This window comes from Scylla paramamosain, chromosome 2 (assembly GCF_035594125.1).
Source record: "Scylla paramamosain isolate STU-SP2022 chromosome 2, ASM3559412v1, whole genome shotgun sequence".
Taxonomy (NCBI): domain Eukaryota; kingdom Metazoa; phylum Arthropoda; class Malacostraca; order Decapoda; family Portunidae; genus Scylla; species Scylla paramamosain.
This window is the reverse complement of record NC_087152.1, coordinates 18,347,733-18,370,000: the sequence shown is the minus strand read 5'-3', so window position 1 is coordinate 18,370,000 and position 22,268 is coordinate 18,347,733. Positions and strand designations below refer to the sequence as shown.

The 22,268-nt window shown below is 37.3% G+C and overlaps 1 protein-coding gene and 1 long non-coding RNA gene across 4 annotated transcripts in view; one reads left to right on the top strand and one right to left on the bottom strand.

Annotated features, from left to right (window-relative positions):
• LOC135111418 (DNA excision repair protein ERCC-6-like) overlaps positions 1–21,225 on the top strand; it is a 75,306-nt gene extending 54,081 nt beyond the window's left edge. For all 3 annotated transcript variants that reach the window (XM_064024701.1, XM_064024692.1, XM_064024709.1), the window contains exon 14: positions 13,384–21,225. In XM_064024701.1, the coding sequence (XP_063880771.1) occupies positions 13,384–15,394 (2,011 nt within the window). In that variant the 3' untranslated portion in view covers positions 15,395–21,225. The remainder of the gene's footprint in view (positions 1–13,383) is intronic.
• LOC135111434 (uncharacterized) lies at positions 15,041–21,797 on the bottom strand. The gene is made up of 3 exons (XR_010273736.1): positions 21,666–21,797; positions 17,998–18,078; positions 15,041–15,167 (listed from the first exon to the last, which is right to left on the bottom strand). It is a non-coding gene; the product is annotated as an uncharacterized LOC135111434 (long non-coding RNA).
• Between the last annotated feature and the right edge of the window lie 471 nt (positions 21,798–22,268).

Sequence of the window (22,268 nt, the reverse complement as noted above, 5' to 3'; positions counted from 1 at the left end):
AAAGGGATAAAACTTTTGATTCCACCCAGTCTAAGACAGACATACACATGAAGCAAACTCCATACATAGACATATAAGGCCCCTGTAGAGAATTAGTAGTTGGAGGTGGTGAGAAAAACTGGCAGAGAGAACAAAGAATGCCTAGCTTCATAGAAGCTGTTTTAGCTAGAGATGAGATGGGAAGTTTCCAGTTCAGATTATAAGTGAAGGACAGACTGAGGATGTTCAGTGTATGAGAAGGGGGACAGTTCAGTGTCATTGAAGAAGAAGGGATAGATATCTGGAAACTTCTGTTGAGTTGATAGATGGAGGAATTGAGTTTTTGAGGCATTGAACATCTCTAAGTTTGCTCTGTCCAAATCAGAAATCTTAGAGTGATCAGGGCCCATATTGTATATAATGCTTATGGTTGACCATAGCTACCTGTCATAACTAGCAGAATTTATGACCATCAGTCTTATAGCATTCAGAAGTCGTCAGTCACATCTCAGTCACTGTCTGCCGCTAGAACACATGCTTACAATTTGTCAACTTGAAATTTATGAAATGAAATAGGTTCTTGACATTACTTTCTTGGATTTAAATTGTTTTGACTTCATATTATGACTTTTGGGGAAGTTTGACAGTGTATCTAATCAAAAGAAACATGATATATATGAGGTTATGGCTGACAGCCTGACACATGCAGGCCACATGAGGCAAGGTTTAGGAAAACTGATCATACTGCTCCCTACATTTATTTATAATAATAGTTTATTGCTTCAAAGAAGGACATATTAACTCATGGTTACTAATATTTATTTTTATATTTATAATAAAAAAACAGTTGGGGATCATGTTATGGTATGTCCGGCTATGTTGTCATGATACTGACAGACTTCTGACGATCATAAGTGGCGGTAAGACAGGGTGAATCCTGTCGTAGCATTTTATGACTGATAATAGGAGTTTATGGATGACGATATTAGTTTATGGCAGAGTTATGTCTGAAATGTGCCATTTTGTTTTTGCTATGACCGATGGACTTGGCTATGACGGTTTGTAGAATACAGGCCCAGTCAGAAGTCAGGCGTCCTGTGGCTTCCTTGCGTGAATTGTTTACTTCACGAAGGGTTGGACATCTACAAAAAGACATGAAGTACTGGATGGTATCATCAGCGTAGGAGTGGATACGACAATAAGTTTGGTTTAGAAGAGTATTGATTAATAGGAAGAGAGTGGGTGACAGGACAGAATCCTAAGGAATGCCACAGTTAATAAACTCTGGAGAACAGTGACCGTCTACTACAGCAGCAATAGAACAGTCAGAAAGGAAACTTGAGTTTTGTGCCAGACTCTATATCTAAGGCAACAGTGAAAGTTTCACCAAAATCCCTAAAAAGAGTGTGTGTTTTGTCCTCACATCTGGTATGATGCAGCACTGTGGCTGTGCAGTACTACCATCACATCTAAAACTGTTTATAGGAGGGATGCTGGCCAAGGGCAACAAAAATCCAATAAAAAAAAAAGGCCACTGAGATGCCAATCCCAGAAAAGGGTCCAAAGCAGTAGTCAAAGTTGAAGGATAAGTGTCTTGAAATCTCCCTCTTGAAGGAATTCAAGTCATAGGAAGGTGGAAATACAGAAGCAGGCAGGGAGTTCCAGAGTTTACCAGAGAAAGGGATGAATAACTGAGAATAATGGTTAACTCTTGTATTGGAGAGGTGGACAGAATAGGGGTGAGGGAAAGAATAAAGTCTTGTGCAGCAAGGCCATGGGAGGAAGGGAGGCATGCAGTTAGCAAGATCAGAAGAGCAGCTAGCATGAAAACAGCAGTAGAAGACAGCTAGAGATGCAGCATTGCAGTGATGAGAGGCTGAAGACAGTCAGTTAGAGGAGAGGAGCTGATGAGACGAAAAGCTTTTGATTCCATCCTGTCTAGAAGAGTGGTGTGTGTGTGTGTGTAATAATAATAATAATAATAATAATAATAATAATAATAATAATAATAATAATAATAATAATAATAATAAACGGTATATTATTTAGGCAGTTGACAAACTGAAAATGTACACAGGGGATGGGGAAAAACTTAACATTAATCCTAAAGGTAAGTCTAATCTAGGAGGGGAAAGAAAGAATTAGTGTGTGTGTGTGTGTGCATGCGCACACTCTCTCTCTCTCTCTCTCTCTCTCTCTCTCTCTCTCTCTCTCTCTCTCTCTCTCTCTCTCTCTCTCTCTCTCTCTTTCTGTGTGTGTATTTACCTAGTTGTATAGTACAGGGTCCGAGCCAAAGCTCAATTAGTCCTGTCTCCATACCCGAATTTGTCCAATCTCTCTTTAAACATGTGCACACTCTTTGCCGCAACCACCTCTTCTTTTAAGTTATTCCATATTTCAACCGTTCGATGCGGAAAGCTGTATTTCTTAATATCTCCCAAACAATGACTCTTCTTTAATTTCTTCATATGTCCCCTTTTACGTCTATCTCCTTCCTCCACTTTTACAACAAGATCATCTCTGTCTGTCTTCTCCATGCCATTTACTAATTTGAACATTGTTATCAGGTCTCCTCTTTTCCTTCTTTCTTGCAGTGTTGGTAATCCAATTTCTTCCAGTCTTTCCTCGTAACTTAGGTCTTCCAATTCAGGTATCATTTTCGTAGCTTTTCTTTGTATCCTTTCCAATTTCCTTATATCTTTCTTCTTGTGTGGAGACCATACCACTGCTGCGTATTCCAGTTTGGGGCGTATCATGTGTGTTATAATTTTCTTCATCATTTCTTTGTCTAGGTAATTAAATGCCACCCTGATATTTGCTAGCAAATTATATGTAGAACCAAATATTCCATTGATGTGTTTTTCTGGTGATAGCATGTCTTGAATTATTACTCCCAAGTCTTTTTCTTCTTTTCTCTTTGGTATTGTGATTCCTTCCATCTTATACTCCCATGAAGGTCTCCTTTTACTTCTTCCCATCTCCATTACATGGCACTTCTTTATATTAAATTCTAATTTCCATCGTTTACTCCATTCATAAATTCTATCAATATCCCTCTGTAGTTCTTCACAATCCTCTTGGTTCTTTATTACTTTCATCAATTTTGCATCATCTGCAAACATGTTAATGTAGCTATTTAAACCCACCGTCATGTCATTTATATAGACCTGAAACATTATAGGTGCCAACACAGATCCTTGTGGTACTCCGCTTGTTACTTCGCACCAACTTGATTTATTATCTCTGATTACTGTACTCATTTCCCTACCTTGGAGATAATCCTTCATCCACTTAAGTATTTTTCCTTTTAGCCCTCCTTGATGTTCCAGTTTCCATATGAGACTTTTATGTGGAACTGTATCAAAAGCTTTTTTCAGATCTAAATAGACTGCATCAACCCAACCATCTCTCTCTTGTAGTTTATCTATTACTCTTGTATAAAAGCTCAGTAAGTTTGTTACGCAAGATCTCTCTTTCCTGAAACCGAATTGTTTTTCTGTTATTATATTTTCTTGTTCAAGATATTGCACCCATCTGTTTTTAATGACTATTTCACAGAGTTTACTTACAATACTCATGAGTGAGACTGGTCTGTAATTCAGTGGTTCCATTTTATTACCTCCTTTGTATAATGGTACTATATTTGCTCTCTTCCATTCCTTTGGTACTTTTCCCTTCTTCAAAGAACTGTTAATTATCTCCCATATTGGTTCTTCCAATTCCTCTCTACATTCTTTCAATATCCATCCATTTACTTCGTCTGGTCCCATCACCTTCCTAGTATCTAGCTCTTCCAGTAGTCTTTTAATTTCTTTTCTTTCCATTTTTATGTTTTCTATTCCTTTCTGTTGTTCCTCATCTCCCAGTGATGCAAAGACAGTTTCTCTTGTAAATACAGACTTAAAGCTTTTATTCAGTATCTCAGCCATCTCTTGTGTGGTTTCATAAATTTCTCCATTTTTCTTCAGCTTTGTAATGGTATCTCTATGCTTTATTTTTCCATTTACATATCTATAGAAAAGTTTGGGTTCTTCTTTACACTTTCCAACTACATCTCTTTCAAAATTTCTTTCTTCTTCTCTTCTTATTTTAACATAATCATTTCTAGCTGTCCTGTATTCTTCTGTGTGTGTGTGTGTGTGTGTGTGTTTACTAGCTGTATTGTACAGGGCACAAGCCAAAGCTCATTTTGTCTTGTCTCTATAACCATATTTATTCAGTTTCTCTTTAAACGTGTGTACACTGTTTGCCACAACCACCTCTTCCTTCATATCATTCCAGTTTTCAATAGTTCTATATGGGAAGCTCCATTTCTTGATGTTGCTTGAACATCCACTTTTCTTTATTTTCTTCCCATGCCCCCTTGTCCATCTCTGCCCCTCCTCCATCTGTGGTAACAAGTAATCTTTGTCTATTCTTTCTATATTGTTTACTTATTTATACATTGTTGTCAGATCTCTTTCTCTTCACTCTTGTAGTGTTGGTAAACCCATCTTGAAGTCTTTCTTCATAGCTTAAGACTTTCAATTCTGGTACCATCTTTGTCACTATCCTCTGTATTCTTTCCAGTTTTCATATATCTTTTTTCTATGTGGAATCCAAACTACTGCTGTGTATTCCAATTTAGGATGTATTTTGCTTGTTATAATTTTCTTCATTTCTTTATCTAAATAGATAAACGCCACATTAATATTTGTTAACAAGCTGAATGTAGAGTCGAATATCCCGTTCATGTGTCTTTCAGGTGATAGCGTGTTCTGAATCATTACTCCCAAATCTTTTTCTTCATTATTTTTCATTATTATTTCTCCTCCCATTTTGTACTTCCATGAAGGTATCTACTTTTCCTGTTTCCAACACGTAGCATTTTCTGGCATTAAATTGTAGTTTCCATCTTTGGCTCCATGTTTGTATCTTGTCATTATCCTTTTGTAACTCCTTGCAATCATTTTCATCCTTTATTATTCTTACTATTTTTGCATCATCTGCAAACAGGTTTATGTAACTATTTAGATCCTCTGTCATATCATTTACATATATTTGAAACATAATAGGTCCCAACACAGATCCTTGTGGTACTCCACTTGTCACTTTGCAGCAACTTGAATTAGTGTTTCTGATTACTGTTCTCATTTCCCTCCCTTGTAAGTAATCTTCCATCCTTCTCAATGTTGCTTCCTTTAGTCCTCCTCCATTCTCTTGCTTCCACATAAGGCTTTTGTGGGAAACTTTAATAAATGATTTTTGAGATCCAGGTATACTGCATCAACCCATCTGTCCCTCTCTTGCACTCCATCAATTACTTTTGTGTAAAAGCTCAGTAGATATGTGACACGGGATCTCCCTTTTCTAAAGCCAAATTGCTTTTCTGTAATTATCTTTTCATCTTCCAGATATTCCACCCATCTGTTTTTAATTATTATTTCACAAAGCTTGCTTACAATACTTGTTAGTGACACCAGTCTATAATTTAATGGTTCCATTTTATTTTCCCCTTTTTATATTGGTACTGTTAGCTCTTTTCCATTCCCTTAGTATTTTTCTTCTTTCAACGAGCTGTTAATTATATATATGGGTTCTTCTATCTGTTTTCTGTGTTCTTTTAATATCCATCTATTTACTTGATCTGGTCCCATAGCTTTTCCAACATTCAGCTCTTCCAGCAGTTTCTTGATTTCTTGTCTCTTTACTTGTATCTCCTGTATTCCCTCATTCTGTGATACCACTTTCGGTGCCACAAATTTGGTTTCCTTTGTAAACACAGATTGAAAACTCTCATTCATTAGTTCACTCATCTCCTCAGTAGTTTCATAAATTCTTCCTTCCCTTTTTAACTTGTTTATGCCATCTTTATGTTTCATTCATTCTCTGTAGAAGAGTTTGGGTTCTTCCTTGCATATTCTTAATAAGTCACTTTCAAAGTTTCTTTCTTCTTTTATTATACTATATGCATTCCTTTCCTTTCTTTATTCTTCTCTAGCATTTCTGTTCAGTTGTTTCATCATTTTTATCCATGCTCTGTCCTTTTTCTATTTTGCTTCTACACATCTGGCATTATACCCATTCATGTTTCCCAATTTTCACTTTTATAACTTGGCACAAACTGTTGCACCCTCTCTCTATACTTGCTTAAAAATATCTCATATTTTCTTGCACTGCTTCAAATAGCTCTTTCCAGTTAATTTTTCCATAAAATCTATTAAGTTCTGCAAAGTTTGTCTTAGCATAATTCTGTCTCCCATTTCTTTATCATTCTTTCCTGTGCAACACTGTTTTCCTCCTGTGGTACTATTTTTTTTTTTTAATGGAAGAGGGCCAAGGGCAGTACAATTTTTTAATTAAAAACATACCCTCTTAAATGCCAGTTCCCATAGAGATGTCAGATAGAATGATAAAAAACAGTTGATAAGTGTCTTGAAATCTACATCTCGAAAGAGATCAAGTTATAGGAAGGAAGAAATACAGAAACAGGCAGGAAGTTCCATAGTTTACCAGAGAAAGGGATGAATGTTTGAGAATACTGGTTAACTCTTGCATTAAAAAAAAAAAAAAGATAGACAGAATAGGAAAGAGAGAAAGAAGAAAATCTTGTGCTTTGAGGCTATGGGAGGAGAGGAGGTATGTAGTTAACAAGATCAGAAGAACAGTTAACATGAAAATAGCTGTAGAAGATAGCAAGAGATACAATATAATAAGGTTCTAGACATAGCTGCAGCACTAATAATTAATAGCTATAAACAACATAAAATGATGATCCATGAGGCTAGTGTAATGCAGCAAGGGTAGAAGTGAGATTGAGCTGTATCTTTGTATTTACCTAGTTGTGGTTTTTGGGAGGGGAATAATCTCATAGTATCCTGCCTCTATATCTATCCAGTTTGGTCTTAAAAGCATGGACAGTTACAGTATTGACAATGTCTTCACTGAGTTCATTCCATTTGTTCACACTTCTGTGAAGAAAACTATACTTTTTGACTTCTCTTCTCTAGTTAATTTTCCTCAACTTCTTACTGTGTCCCCTTGTACTCTGCGTGTCTAAATTTATAAAATATCCTTTGTTCACGTTTTCCATACCATTTATCATTCTATAGATGTTTATTAAATCCTCTCTCTCTCTCTCCTATTTTCAAGGATAGGAATTTCCAATATTCTTAATCTCTCTTCATAGGTTGACTTACTCAACTCTGGAACCATCTGAGTGACTGCTCTTTGTACTCTTCCAAATTTTATAATATTCCTCTTTATATGAGGAGACCACACCACTGCCACATATTCCAATCTTTGTCTTATCGTGGAAATCAACAAATTTTTTTATCATTCCTTCATCTAAATATGAGAATGCCATTCTTATTCTTTTTAACAAACTCATCGTCTCTCCAGTAATTTTATCAGTGTGTCTGTCCAGAGTCAAATTTTCAGTAACTGTTACTCCCAAATCCACTTCCTCTTTTGATTTCTGTAACTTTACACCAAAATGATAATGTATTCCTTTCTTACTTTTACCAAACTCCGTTACTTTACATTTACTTAAATTGAATTCCATTTGCCAAGATTTACTCCACCTATTTATCTTATTTAAATCATCTTGCAGTACCATACAGTCATTTACATTTTCTACCCTTCTTATCAGCTTAGCATCTTCTGCAAATAAGTTCATATAACTATCTATTTCTTCATTTATGTCATTCACATATATTACAAACATTATTTATCCCAACACTGACCCCTGTGGGACACCACTAGTTACTTTTAGCTAAGATGAATTTTGGTCTTGTATTACTTTTCTCATCTCTCTATCATCCAGATAATCCTCCATCCACTCCAGCAGTCTTCCTCCAATTTTTCCATAATTTTTTATCTTCCATAGCAATCTTCGGTGTGGTACTTTGTCAAACGCTTTCTTTCTTCAAGTCTAAGTAGACACCATCCACCCATCCGTCTCTTTCCTGTACAATATCGACTACCTTTGAATAAAAGGAGTTCATGGAGCATGATCTTCCCCACCTAAATCCAAATTGACAATTTGCCAAAACTTTTTCTCTTTCCAAGTGTTCCATCCATCTTTCCTTTATTGTTCTTTCACATAGTTTTCCTACAACACTAGTCAAGGACACTGGTGTATAATTTAGTGGGTTTTCCTTATTTCCTCCTTTGAATATTGGTGTAATATTTGCTCTCTTCCAATCTTTTGGTACTCTTCCCTGTGACAGTGATGTCACCACTAGACTGAATTTTATCAGCCAGTTGTTCTCTATATTCCTTCAATATCCAGTTTGATACTCCATCTGGACCAATTGCTTTATTTACTTCAAGTTCTTCCATCATCTTAAGTATTTCCTCATAACTGACTGGAACTGTACTTAGTATATTCCTCACCAACTTATCCCTTCCAGCATCAAACATCCCTTCCACAGTAAATACCGATCTGAAACTGTTGTTCATAACCTCTGCCATGTCCTGTGCATCCTCATAGATTTTTCCTTCAACTTTCAATCTTGATACACCTTCCTTCTTCTTCATCTTCCCATTAATATGTCCAAAGAACAGTTTGGGTTCATTTATACACTTATCTATTATATCTCTTTCATAGTTTCTTTTGTCCATTCTCATTATCTCAATTTACTTATTTCTAGCATCGATATATTCCTCACATCTGCTCTTAATTTTCCTCTTCCATCTATTCCAAGCATTTAGCTTACAATTTCTAGCCTCTTTGCATTTTGTATTAAACCATTCTTTACCCTTTCTACATCTTGCTCCTCCTCTAGGTACAAATTTCTCCACAGCAGAATCATATATCCTTATATATCCATCCCATTTTTCCCGAACATCTTCTGCGCCTTCAAAGTCTTTCCAGTCCACGGCAACAAAGTATTTTCTTAATTTTTCAAAGTCAGCTTTACTATATTTAAATCTTTTCACTTTATAATTTTCATCAATGATTACATTTTCATTTTTAAATTTAAATTCCATCAACACATGATCACTTTTACCTAGAGGGCTATCATAGTGTATAGTTTCAATAATTTCCATGTCCTTGTTAAACACTAAATCAAGTCTTGATGGTTTATCACTTCCACAAAATCTGGTATCACAATCAACCCATTGAGTCATCAATGGCCCAGTTTAACAGTCTATTACTCCATGAGTTCTCACTTCCAATAGTTGTCATTGTTTCCCAATTTATCTTCTTACAATTAAAATCACCAACAATAACTATATCACTACTTTCCATCACTATCTTTTCAAGACCTTTTAACACATCTATCAGCATCTCTTCGTGCTCTTCTTTTCGCCAAGCATTGGTCATAGGTGGCACATACACTCCTACATAATTCATTACCTTTCCATTTTCACTTCTAATCATCACTTGTAGAATTTCAGACTCCTCTCCACTTTTTATTACCCTCTCCACTTTAAGACACTTTTTAGTCAGAGTGATCACTCCACCTCCTGCCTTGTCACTTCTGTTTTTCATCCATAAATCATATTCATCATCACCAATGTTCCCCATTCATTTTTCCATTTTGTTTCACATAATACAGCAACATCCAGTGCAGCTCTGTTTAATAACACATTTAATTCCATTTTTGTTGACATTCATTAATCCATTTACATTAGTATAACATACTTTACTTACTGTTTGATGTACCATTTCTTTATTCTCATATCTCTTACTCTCCAGAAAAACTTCTACTCCATTCGATGTTCATTTTTTTTATTATTATTTTTTTTATTTAGCCTCATTTATCAGCTCCTTTTGCTTCAACCTTTCAGTCTCATCCATATCCCTGTTTATCCATACATTCTTATATTCTTCATCTCCAGACAACCTCTAAGACCCATTAATTACCTCTTCTGGTTGTACCTATGTCGCAAACCTTATTGTTATGGGTCTCATTTTTTCTTCTTCATATTTCCCAATTCTATGGAACTCTTCGACTTGCTTTACTACTTAACTGTCTTCACCCATCACTTTCTTCAGTAACTTATTCAGCAAATTCTTTTCCTTTTCCTCTCTTTGAATTCTGCTTACTATTTTCTCTTCCTTTAAACCAAATACAGTTACTTGTAAATATTTTCTACAGTGTCTGACTAATTTTTTTCTCTTCTTTAATATGTTTGTGGGTGGGTGGGTGGGTAAATGCTCAAAACCCATTGGCTCAGTACTGTCTATGTCAGGGCAATATGGTAGCACCATTGGCCAGCCACCTGTGACATCACGTGACGTCACACCACATCAAAACCAGCCGCCACGTTGAGTGGCTAGCTGTGGTGTGGTTGAGCATTCTCCTGTGGCACTACTCATACATATGTATAATGTACCTAGGGTAAAAAGAAAAAATATATATATAAAAAAAGCCCACTCACAATACTGCTCCCAAAAAGAAACAGAACTAAGATAAGTGTAGTTTCTGAGGTATCACATTACTTTCTTTTGAAAGTATCCCTTTTGTGGGCAGGACAAAAAAACAGAAATAAAATGAGCTTTCCACAGCTTACCAGCAAAAAGGATGAAAGAATGAAGATACTAGTTAACTCTTTCATTAATTGGTTGGACAGAGCAGAAGTGAGAGCAAATACATAGTTTTGTACAGCAAGGCTGTGGGAATGAGGAGGCAGTCAGCATGTTTAAAAGAGCACTAACCATAAAAATAATAGATAGAATAATAAGGGATGCAACACTGATGATGAATGAGATAAAGCATTCCATTAGATGAGAGGAATAAATGAGATGAAAAATCTTTTGACTCCTCCTTTTTTAGGAAGGCTGTGTAAATTGAGCCTCCCTGTATGTGGGAACAATATGGTGTCAGTACCTTCAATACTATGCCAGTGCACATTATGTATTATGTGACAAGTTTGCTGTAATATTGATTTTAGGTCATTAAATATGGACTTTTCAGCATCATTATTGACATCTTGCTACTGTTGCTTATCCCAAAACAGTTGAGTAATACAGTATTTGCATTAGATGGTCATGATTCTCACTTTTTTCATGCTGCTGTCCTGCTCTCTCGTCAGTTTCCTTCCTTTTACAGATTCTATTTGAAATTTATTTATCCATATTTTGAATTTATTTCTTTTATATTCACCTTCCTTATCTTTAACTGAAGCATACATAGAAACAAATGCATGCTTAATTAGTTCGATGTGACATATTATTTTTGCATCCTTCACTTATATTCATTCACATACTTGAAGAATTTGAAATCCTTCTTTGCCTTTTCCACTATTGCATCCAACCCATTTTGTACTGTTTTACCTTTCAGGTCTTCCTATTTGCCACACTCACTTCATTTATCATCCAGGGTGACATAAGAAGTTTCATTCAGTCTGAGCACATCCATTCTTGTTCTTTTATGCCATCTTCAGTGACAATGGCTCTTACGTGAAAATTTTAACCAAAGTATTTTATAAAGAGTTACAGTCATTGAATTATCTGTTATTCAAGACCTTATCACAATTAATAAGTCATTCAGTCCAATGTCCAGCATTGCATCTCAACAGCTAGTTGGGGTTTTTGGTTTTGTTCCTGAAAGTGTTAACCTGGCAAAATTTGTTACATCTATACAAATCCTATCCTTATTTTCATCTCCACAAGAGTTGAGAACCTCTTCTCATGGAGGCATCTTGTTGAATAATACCATTTATTTCTTTGCTGTCTTGGCAAAAGTGTGAATTGAAATCCAAAAGTAAATTTTAGTCTTGAAATTCAGTCTTCACAAATTAATTGGATTGCTTGGTAATCCACTCTTCCTTGGTAGAGAAACTGTCATCATGAATGATCTGATATTGCAAAAGGAAGAATAATGTGTTTGTTATGCTATAGAGGGAAGAGAGAGAGGAAAAGCAAAGGAGAGAGAGAGAGAGAGAGAGAGAGAGAGAGAGAGAGAGAGAGAGAGAGAGAGAGAGAGAGAGAGAGAGAGAGAGAGAGAGAGAGAGAGAGAGAGAGAGAGAGAGAGGGGGGGGGGGGTAATGTAAAGGATGTGTAAAAATAAGGAAACTAAACTAAATGGAGTTGTGAAGTTGCGCAAGAGGCTGTAGAGAGATAGTGAGGATCACATTTATGTGGTAAAGTTGCCTCTTTCTCATTGCCACATTATTGCATCTCTTGCTATCTTCTACCACTATTTTTATGCTAACTGCTCTTCTGATCTTGCTAACTGCATGCCTCCCTTCCTTCCACGGCCTTGCTGCACAAGGCTTTTCTTTTTTCTCTCACCCCTGTTCTGTCCACCTCTCTAATGCAAGAGTTAACCAGTATTTTCATTCATTCATCCCTTTCTCTGGTAAACTCTGGAACTCCCTGCCTGCTTCTGTATTTCCACCGTCTTATGACTTGAATTCCTTCAAGAGGGAAGTTTCAAGACACTTATCCTTCAATTTTTTACTATTTTTGGACCCTGTTCAAGGACTGGCATCTCAGTGGGCTCTTTTTATTTTTTATTTTTGTTGCCTGGTGTCCCTCCTAAAAAAAAATAAATAAAATAAAAAAAACACCCTCATGACCCCAGAGGCTCAGAGGTCAAGCTATAGGTTTGTTTCATCGCTCCTTCCATTAGTGCTGTAGATAATGACTCCAACCTCTAAACAACGGGAAAGACAGTGCTAAGTCACCCACACGTACTCACACATGCACTCATGTGTACTCAAATATATACTCATATGAGGCTACCATATACACATAGCATGCTCATGTGTTTGCCTGTAGGGCTGCTATATGCATGTGTTCATAACACATACATTACTAAATAGGGTGACATTTCATTGAATAGATAGCACAACTCTGCATATGGAACGTTAGAAAAAGTGAGTATAATTACCTCAAGTTTAGGACTTGAAAACCACTCTCAGAGACTTTTGAGTAATCCTTCTGTTACTTCTCCCAAATTGCCATATTAACCGTAACGAGTAATATAACTCAGAGGCTGGAAACCAGCTCTCTATGATCATTCTTTTATTCTATTACAATTGAAGCATGCTACTATCCAAGGTTGCTTTATACTGCCTCTCATGCTGCTTTTCATTTTTCTGCAGTAATGTAACCATTTTCTCATGTTTCCAACCCCTTAGTGAATGATTGATTTTTTCTTGTATATCCTGGGGAGAAAAGCCCACCCATGGAAATAAAATAGTAAAAACAAGGCTCACTTCATTTTCCAATCCATTTTTTCTTTGAAAGGCATTGTAACTGTGTAAATGACATGGAAGTGGATATAAGCTGAGAATTACTAGTTACTAATCTTCTTTTTAAGTGTCCACTGGGTAGCAGTGTTTATGGCAGTCTTGCAAATACCTTCATATATAAGACTTATATGTGTATAAACATTTCAACAAGCATTTGTCTGTTTACTAAGAATGTTTTGAAAACATTTCTTAATGCAACATTTTTATTAACAGGCTACTAATGGCTGGTACAATCGAGGAGAAGATCTACCATCGACAAATCTTCAAACAGTTTCTGACAAATCGTGTCTTGAAAGATCCTAAACAGCAAAGATTTTTTAAAACTAATGATCTTTATGAGCTTTTTTCTCTGACTGAGGGTGAAAAAGAGAAAACAGAATCATCTGCCATCTTTGCTGGGACAGGTTCAGAAATAAAACTTGGAGTGAAGAAGAAACAGAGTGAGCAAAGTGAGAAAAAAAAAACTGATCCACACAGAAATAGAGAAACTTGTGATAAGGTGGAAGTCAGCTCTTTGCCTAAAGGTAGAGTATTTACAAATAATCCAATGAGCAAAACACAAAATAAGAGCCATGAAAAAAAGAAAAGTATTGCTATGTCTGTTGAAAATGTAGATAAAAATAGTGCACAAGTAGGTCTTAACCAAGTGGAGAAAATGAAGGAGCTTGCTAAGCTCATCAGCAAAAAGATTGGGAGCACAAAAAAATTACAGGATGAACCCATAGACTCCATCCATTTAGACTCCTCACACAAAGAAGAAGGTAACACTGATGATAAAAGTTTGGATTCCTCACTCATAGGGGAAGGTAAAGATGATGATAAAACCTCAAGTAATATACTCCCAAATAATGATATGGAAGTGAAGATGAGTGAAAACAATGTAGATGAAGAAAAACCAGGAACATTTGCAGTAAAAGATTTCATAATCAGTAAACCAAGTGCTGTGGAAAACATAGCAGACATGAAACTTGTTGCAGAAACAGAAACATCTTGTACAAAAGGTTTGACTTTTACAAGTTTATCACTGTCATGTGAAGAGGTGTCACATCACCAAGGAAAGGAAAAGAGATCTACAAAGCTTGCAAATGTTGATAAATGTTTGGAAAAAGCTGAAGAAAAATCAAAGCCCTCAGGAAGTATACTTTTTAAGGCATTAAGTATAGGAAATTATGAAAGGGAGAGAAACAAAGCTCAAGAAATGCACTCAGACAAGTTTGAAATAAATAGTGACTTGAATACAGAACAGATTAGGAATAGCAACAAACATAAGAAAAAGTACAAAGATAAAAGCAAGGAAAAACACAAGGAACATCATAAAAAGGGGAAAAAGTTTGAAGGAATGCGCATTGAATATTTAGCAAAGAAGAGAAAATATAAAAAAACAGAGGAGGAGGAAATGGAAGAAAAAGAACTTTCAAAGTCTCAGGACCAATATGTTCTTGAAAAACTCTTCAGAAAATCTGGGATCCATGGTGCCCTTAGTCATGATGCCATTATGAATAATAGTGATCCAGACTACCTACTGGTGGAAGGGGAGGCTGAGAGAGTGGCCAAGGAGGCTCTGAAGGCTGTAAGAGCCTCTCGGGCACGGTGCTTTAGGCCTCAACCTATTGAAAGTAAACAATTGTCTCTTGGAAAAAGCACACTTAAATTTGGGAAAAATAAAAGCCAGATATTTAAGGAAGTCAGTTATGTTGGAGGTAGTAAGATGAAGGATGGAAGTCATAAGGAACAGAAAATTCCTATGTTTAGTGGAGGATTTGAAGAAGAGATAAAAGACAACACCGATGTCAAGGATGGTGGTGAGAGCAAGCTGAACACTCCTCTATGCAATGAACAAGGTGTGGGATCAAGTGGTATCCTTTCATCATCTCAGTTGCTCTCCCGCATGCGACAGAGAAACAAGGGGATTGCTCTTGATTCGGAGAATGAGGAAGAGGATGATTATGATCCTGATTATCCATCTACAGCACCAGTGGATGAGGAGAGTTTAGAACCTGAAATACAGGAAAACATCGACCTTTTAGCAGACATTAGAAACTTTGTAGCATTTCAAGCAGAGATTGATGGGCAAGCTACCACTCAGGAAATAATATCCAGATTTCAAGAACGTTTGCCTGCCAGCCAGACTCCTTTCTTTAAAGCTCTCCTCACTCAAATTTGTGACTTCCACAGAGATAACAGTGGCAGAGGGATTTGGTCTTTAAAAGGTGAATTTAGGTAATAAATAACAACTGATGATAAAAATAAAAATGCTGGAGATATTTAAATTTTTATAAACTTCAGACTGTTAGATAGATAATAGAAAGTGAATGTGCTTTTATGTAAATTTATTTTTGTTGTGAAGATTAAATAGGACATATGACAAAAGAAAAAAGGTTTATGAAAGCTTTTGCCATCTTGTTTTGCATAAACAGATTATGATGGGGATTTCCAATCTTCTTGTCCCTTATTGTAGGAATTATGGATGTTTGTACAATGTTATTGTGTCCCTGTGTCTCAGGAACTTTTAATTAAATCTAAATATTTTTATATATGCCTTGTACAAAATATAGTATTGCATAGCAAATATTTATATTAGTATAACTGCACCTTTCCATATGGAAGGTCATGAATATTCATAGAACTTTGTACATTGATAGATCAATACATGATTGATAGTCTCATCAGGATATACATTTATCACACAACTGGTCTTCTGTCAGACAAGTAGCATGACATATTACAAGGAACAGTGCACCAAAGTATTGAAAATAATTTTTTTTTATCTGACCTTGTTTACTCTCAAGTATGTGATGTGTAGACCAGTTCTGGTCTACACACACACACATACACCCACACACAAAAAAAAAAAAAAAAAAAAAAAAATCTCCCTCCAATCACCATCTCTCCTCTCTGGGGCCTATTACTCGTTCTTAGGGAGATGGAGGATAAGTTGGGAGGATTAAAGGGGAAGAAAGTAGCTGTCTTTAAAATATGGCATTCAAGGATTCTTTCACAGTCAGGCCAGTAGAAAAGTATGATTCTCTATCTTGTAAAACTGATATGTCTATTTCTTTCTTGAAGAGTAATATGATATTAAAATACAATTAGTAGTTTGTATTTGTTGGTAGTCAGTCAGTCGGTCTAGTATTTTGTGTTCCAGGAAATTCTGGGGTCTGTGTGGCCCTATAGATCATGCTGTATCATGCTGTCTTGCTTATTGAGGACTGGCCTATGATAAAGAGTATTACAATGTGATTTCATGAAATATTAAGATATTATCTGTGATAATAAATTATTTTTTTATGAAGTAATGTATACAGGGTGTCCTGCAAGTTAAGATACATGCTTCAGGATTTGATAGTTTGAGTAATTCTAAGTCAAAAAATACTCTATACACATATGCTGTGTTTTGCTTTACTTTAGGAGAAATTAATGTGTAAGTTGTGTGTTGTGGAAGCCACTCACCTGGGGTGGATGAGCCTCTGCTTCCTTCCTTCTATCCTTGACTCGCTATGTATTCAAGAGGTGCTGCACAGCATTAAGTGATAATTTTTTGTGTCCAATCTATGTAGTCAAAGCCTTACAGGAAATGGTCAGCAAATGACAAATTACATTTTTGTATGTGTCAGTGAAGAAAATGTACATGTAACACAGCTATACAATGGTTAAGTGCTACTTTTTAAACATACTTGGCAACTCACCAGCTTCACAACGACTGCCTGGCGTTCCTGCCACTCCTGGAAATGTCGCTTTTGATTGTATAATGTTCTTTTTAAATGATTTCAAATTGTGCTATGTTCTGTGAATTTTGCCCCATTATGTATTTGTGTTTGTATTCTTGTACTGATGGTGGGACTTCATATTGTAATCTGAATGATCAGCTTGAGTTGCTCCAATACATTCAGCTGCCGCAGAAGTAGTGAGGAAACATCCTTTCACACAGAGATGCTGACACACTGTAGAATACTCTGCTATCTTGGTGTTTTGTTTAAGTATCTGCATCTGTATTCTGTTGCTGAAGCCCGGGCATTCCCACCACAGAATGAATATCATGTCTGAATACTCAGTGTTACTGAATGTGAAAAGCATTGTCACAGTAGCAAAAGGATGCACTTTGGCAGTCAGCTGATTGATGAGGGCTGTCACTTTGGTGTCAAGACGTCAGCTGTTGAGTGTTGATGGAGGTGACGTGACAGTTGCAGTGAGTTGCCATGTATGTTTAAAAAGTAGCACTTAACAACCACTGTATAGCTGTGTTACATGTACATTTTCTTCACTGACACATACAAAAATTTTATTTGTCATTTGCTAACTATTTCCTGTAAGGTTTTGACTGCTTAGATTGTACACAAAAAATTATCACTTAATGTCATGAGATGTCACTCTAATACATAGTGAGCTGAGTAGGGAAGGAAGGCAGCAAAGGCCTACCCAGGTGAGCAGTTCCTGCAACACACAACTTATTAACTTATTTCTCACAAAATAAAGCAAAACACAACATATGTGTATAGAGTATTTTGATTTAGAATTAGAATTACTTGAACTATCAAATCCTAAAGCATGTACCTTAACTTGTAGGACACCCTGTATAGTCTGTAACTGCTTCATTTAATTCTATGTAGCGTAGACAGTCGTAAAGTGGAGAAGGTGTTGGGTTATAAAGTACAGGCTGCAGTACTTATCTTACTACTAGTACAAATTTCTTAAGAGACATTAACACCTAACAAAGTTATCTGTCTACTTTGATGGTTGAGTAACAGTCATAGTTGACACCTCTAGTATTTTCTTCACTAAACAAGGACTTGCTACCAAGAGGATACAGGACACTACCAAGTTATTTACTATAGTGGATCCAGACTGACTTGGTACTCAGGGTGTTGGTTGTACTTGTCTGCGCTGTTGCCACCACAATCCTGGAGTGACCTGAAATGACCTGGACCAGTAGGGTGTGGCCTGGGGGGATTCACATGTCAAAACACAGGGGTGGCAGTGCCACACAGTCTATATGCATTGTCAAGTGTACTGGAAGATATACAGCAACATTGTTTCACCATAAAAAAAAAATAAATAAATAAATAAATAAAAATAAAAAAATTTTAAAGTAAAAAAAAAACATGCAAGTGTAGATAACTTATAATTTTGGAATAATTAAAGCAAAGGATTACAATATGAGTGAGAGGGGAGATCATCATGTGTCTGTCAACTGTGAATGTAATGCCATTGTGAGACAAAAACAACCAACGTCCAAGTACGAAGTAAACTTGTGAACCTGGGAGTCATTTCATTGTTGTTGCATCTCATGGATATGTTGCACTCTGCTAGTTAGGAACCTTATTCATGGTTGTAGTTCTCATCACTATACACCTGTATATGCTGATAAGGTAACAGCTTTGGGCATCATCAAGTAAGGCATGCCATTCTATGCAGTTTCTCAGGCCACATGGCAGGATAGGAGAGGCAGAGCTGCAGTGTGGAGTTGCATGTCCTTTGGCATAGGTTTTTTTTTTCTGAAAATTTTCTTTGTAAAAATGCCCCCAGTATTTCACACTTGCTCTACATTGGGAGTGATATTTTTTTACACAAAATAAGAATTATCTAAATAATCTTTATTTCTTTTATTAAACAAAGTTATAACTCAGTGTTTTCCATTAATAACTTTGACACAAGGCATCTTGTGATGTTCTCATAGCCAGGGTCTATTAACACCTCTTAAACACTTCTCGACTTATACCAATAAGTGATTCATAGCAACATGCATCTCAATATTAGACTGTCCCCAGATGCTTCAGTACTGCTGCTCATATACTGTATCAACACACAAAAGGTTAATAGGGGGCCATTAATTGACCCCTTAAGAGCTGTTGCCTGAACAGTAAAAGCCACCAACATAGTGAAGCAACAGTTAGAAGAATTTGTTCATCTTACAGTCAAGCTTGCATGACACAGAGGTCACCAGCACAGCCTGTGTTCCTCTCGCCAACAAAGAAGCACTCTGCAACCATAACCATCATTGATGACCACACCACACAAATGTGTGGTGAGAAGGACAGTTTTAAGATTCTACACAAGGGAGGAGATCCATACACTGCACAAAGGAAAATATTTCCTTCAATGGATGCACTGTATCTCTACGCAAGATTCTCTAAGAGATTGAGTTCAAATACAGAGAACTTGATGGCTGTAAATTCCTCATGGAGAGAAGTAATGCTGCTGCTCATACCCAATTTTTGCAAGTAATGTGTCATCTGAAACAGTCCACAGACGAACATTGTTTACCTGGATGAGACCTAGGTTAACTCTCCCCTCTTTTACACACACTGTATACTCCCTACACATATACAGTGATGGCTCTTGCCTCCCATCCCTTTCCCTCTCCACTCCTTCAGTTGGAGCAGCTATTTACAAACAGTCATTCTTCATTACCACTGGCTGAAGGTTGCCAGCCACTGCCTCTATCCTCACAGCAGAACTGTTCGCCATTAAGGAGGACCCCCAAGTTTGTTACCAGTCACTCTTCACTGATTCTCTAATGGCCCTCCATCTCATCCAGTGTCACTTCCCCCCATGTCACATCACTCCATTTACCTACAAATTCACCACTTAATATATCAACTGTCTGCTACACACATCAACATCCACCTTCATTGGGTCCCTTCCAAAATCAGCATTGTGAGCAACACTGTGGCCAACAGTGGCAGAGACTCACCCCTCTCCCATAGACCTCACAGACCAGACTGACCTGACCAACCTACAGAAGAACTGTAATTTACACTGGGAAAGACACCTGACAAATGCCCTACAGTACACGATACTTGGATGCATCAGATGGGAGACATGACACCATTAGTAGACCCAGCTGTGTCCTAGACACTGCAGTCACCAGACTCAGGATAGGACACAGCTGCCTTAATGCCCACATGCACAGGCTAGGCCTGACATAACTCTCAAAGCCCCTGGTGCCCCACACAGCCAGACACTTCAGAACACCTGCTGCTACATTGCCCCTGCCATCACTCCCACCACACCGCCTTCCTCCACTCACTGGCATCATTCCAAGTCTACAGGCCATCACTACCAGACCTATTGGGTGGTTCCCAAGACCCCAGCCTGGCCTTCAAGACACTCAAGCACACCAGGGTCTTCCTTCAGAAGACTGGACAACTCACCAGAATCTAACCAGATAGCTTGCCTGCTGCTAGCACCTTTGAGGCACTAGAGGCTCTGGCACCACAGCCTGCAAGGCCCCCCAAGTCCTCAACAAGAACAAGGCCTAGGTGAAACACAGTATGGAAAATGTTGGACTGACACCACATCTGAAGCAACAATAGGAGTACAACCGCTGACAGGAAATGGAGGCCATCTCATAATTCTCCATGCAGGAACAAGAGTTGGTTTCATCAACAATGCAGAACTGATATTCCAGGCGAAGAACAGTGATTACCACAAGCAGATGAATTCCACAGTGTTTGAAGAGTGGTTCAGGAATCAGCTGCAGCCCAGTATTGCATCAAATTCTGTCATCATCATGGATAATGCTCTCTACCACTCATGCAATAAGAAAAAGTACAAAGTTCATCATGGAGGAAGGCAGGACTTGAAGGAGTGGCTTGAAAGGAAGGCAGAGCTGTATGAGTTTATGAAGAATTTTGCAGTTGGCAAAAAGTATCATATTGACAGTATTTCAGACTTGGCAGGGCAAAGGATTGTGAGGTTACCAGTTACCACCCTACCACTGTCAGTACAGCTCCATTGAGCTCATATGGGCTCAGGTCAAATCCTTTGTTGCCAAGCAGAACAACTTTAAAATGGCTGACTTGAAACATCTTGTGAAGGAAATCCTGAGTCACGTCATTGCACACAACTGGATGCAAGTTGCTGTCCAGGCTGAACTACTTCAAGAGGAAGATGGACAAGAAATAGTGGTGGATCACTTCATGAATTCTCTGATCATTGACACTGCTGAAAGTTTGGACGAACTTTCAACAGTGTCAATGATCAGAGTTCAGTTAAGCCTCCTGGGGAAATTCTCTCTCTCTCTCTCTCTCTCTCTCTCTCTCTCTCTCTCTCTCTCTCTCTAGAAAAAAAAAAAAAACCGCTTTGACTTATCTTGATGGTGGTGTGGAAAAGTCATAACTAAAGAATAAAAATAGAGTGATCATAGTTTAAGGGAAAATATATCACATTTAAACAAAATTCATAATGGAGAGAGAGAGAGAGAGAGAGAGAGAGAGAGAGAGAGAGAGAGAGAGAGAGAGAGAGAGAGAGAGAGAGAGAGAGAGAGAGAGAGAGAGAGGTTATCAGTGATACTTAGGCTCTAATCCGGTAATTTGCCCAGTTTAGCAGTGCCGCAAGCCAGGAAATTTCCAGAAAGCCCAACACTCAGGATAAAATGGTCAGACTATATAGTCTTTACTGTGGCTGTGGGATACAATGCCACCACATTGAGTTTGGCAAATTTTTCTTACGGAAAAGCCATGGGGCAAAAGGTGATGGATGGCCGGCCTACTCACCTGCTTGATCATCAGCCACACTCCCAAGAACATTCTTTAAAATGATGATGACAGTAAGGCTAAGGAAAATCCATTATTTAGCCCAGTTAGTGTGGTCACAAGTTCGTATGCATGTGAGCAGTGGTGGTGTTGTATAGCAGAAGGAAGTGTGGATGATTTTCTGTGTGGTCATACAGGAGCCTGTTTTGTTACTGTTACGTGCACGGCCAGAGTTACACTAGATGAGGTGGTGGTAGCTTCATGAAGGCAAGGATTTCATGAATAAAGATGCTGTTTATTGGTGCCTACATTGTTGCATATCCGTATTATATTATTTACAGGTTGTAGTGATAATTCAACAGAGCAGATTCAGTAGACTATTAAAATGTTCAGTGGGATTTCTATACATGAATAAAAGTATGGACCTGCATTACATGCACTTGTGTATACCAAATTTTCATCCATTAAAACCATTTCTTGCCTCGAACTGATTCACTGAAATAAGAAACACATGGGAAGTAATCAATTGAGTATAGCAACACAGTGTAACATATTAAATAATTCATCACTGCAAATACACAATAATTCAGGTGAAATATTGGAGGGGGGGAGAAGATTTTAGTA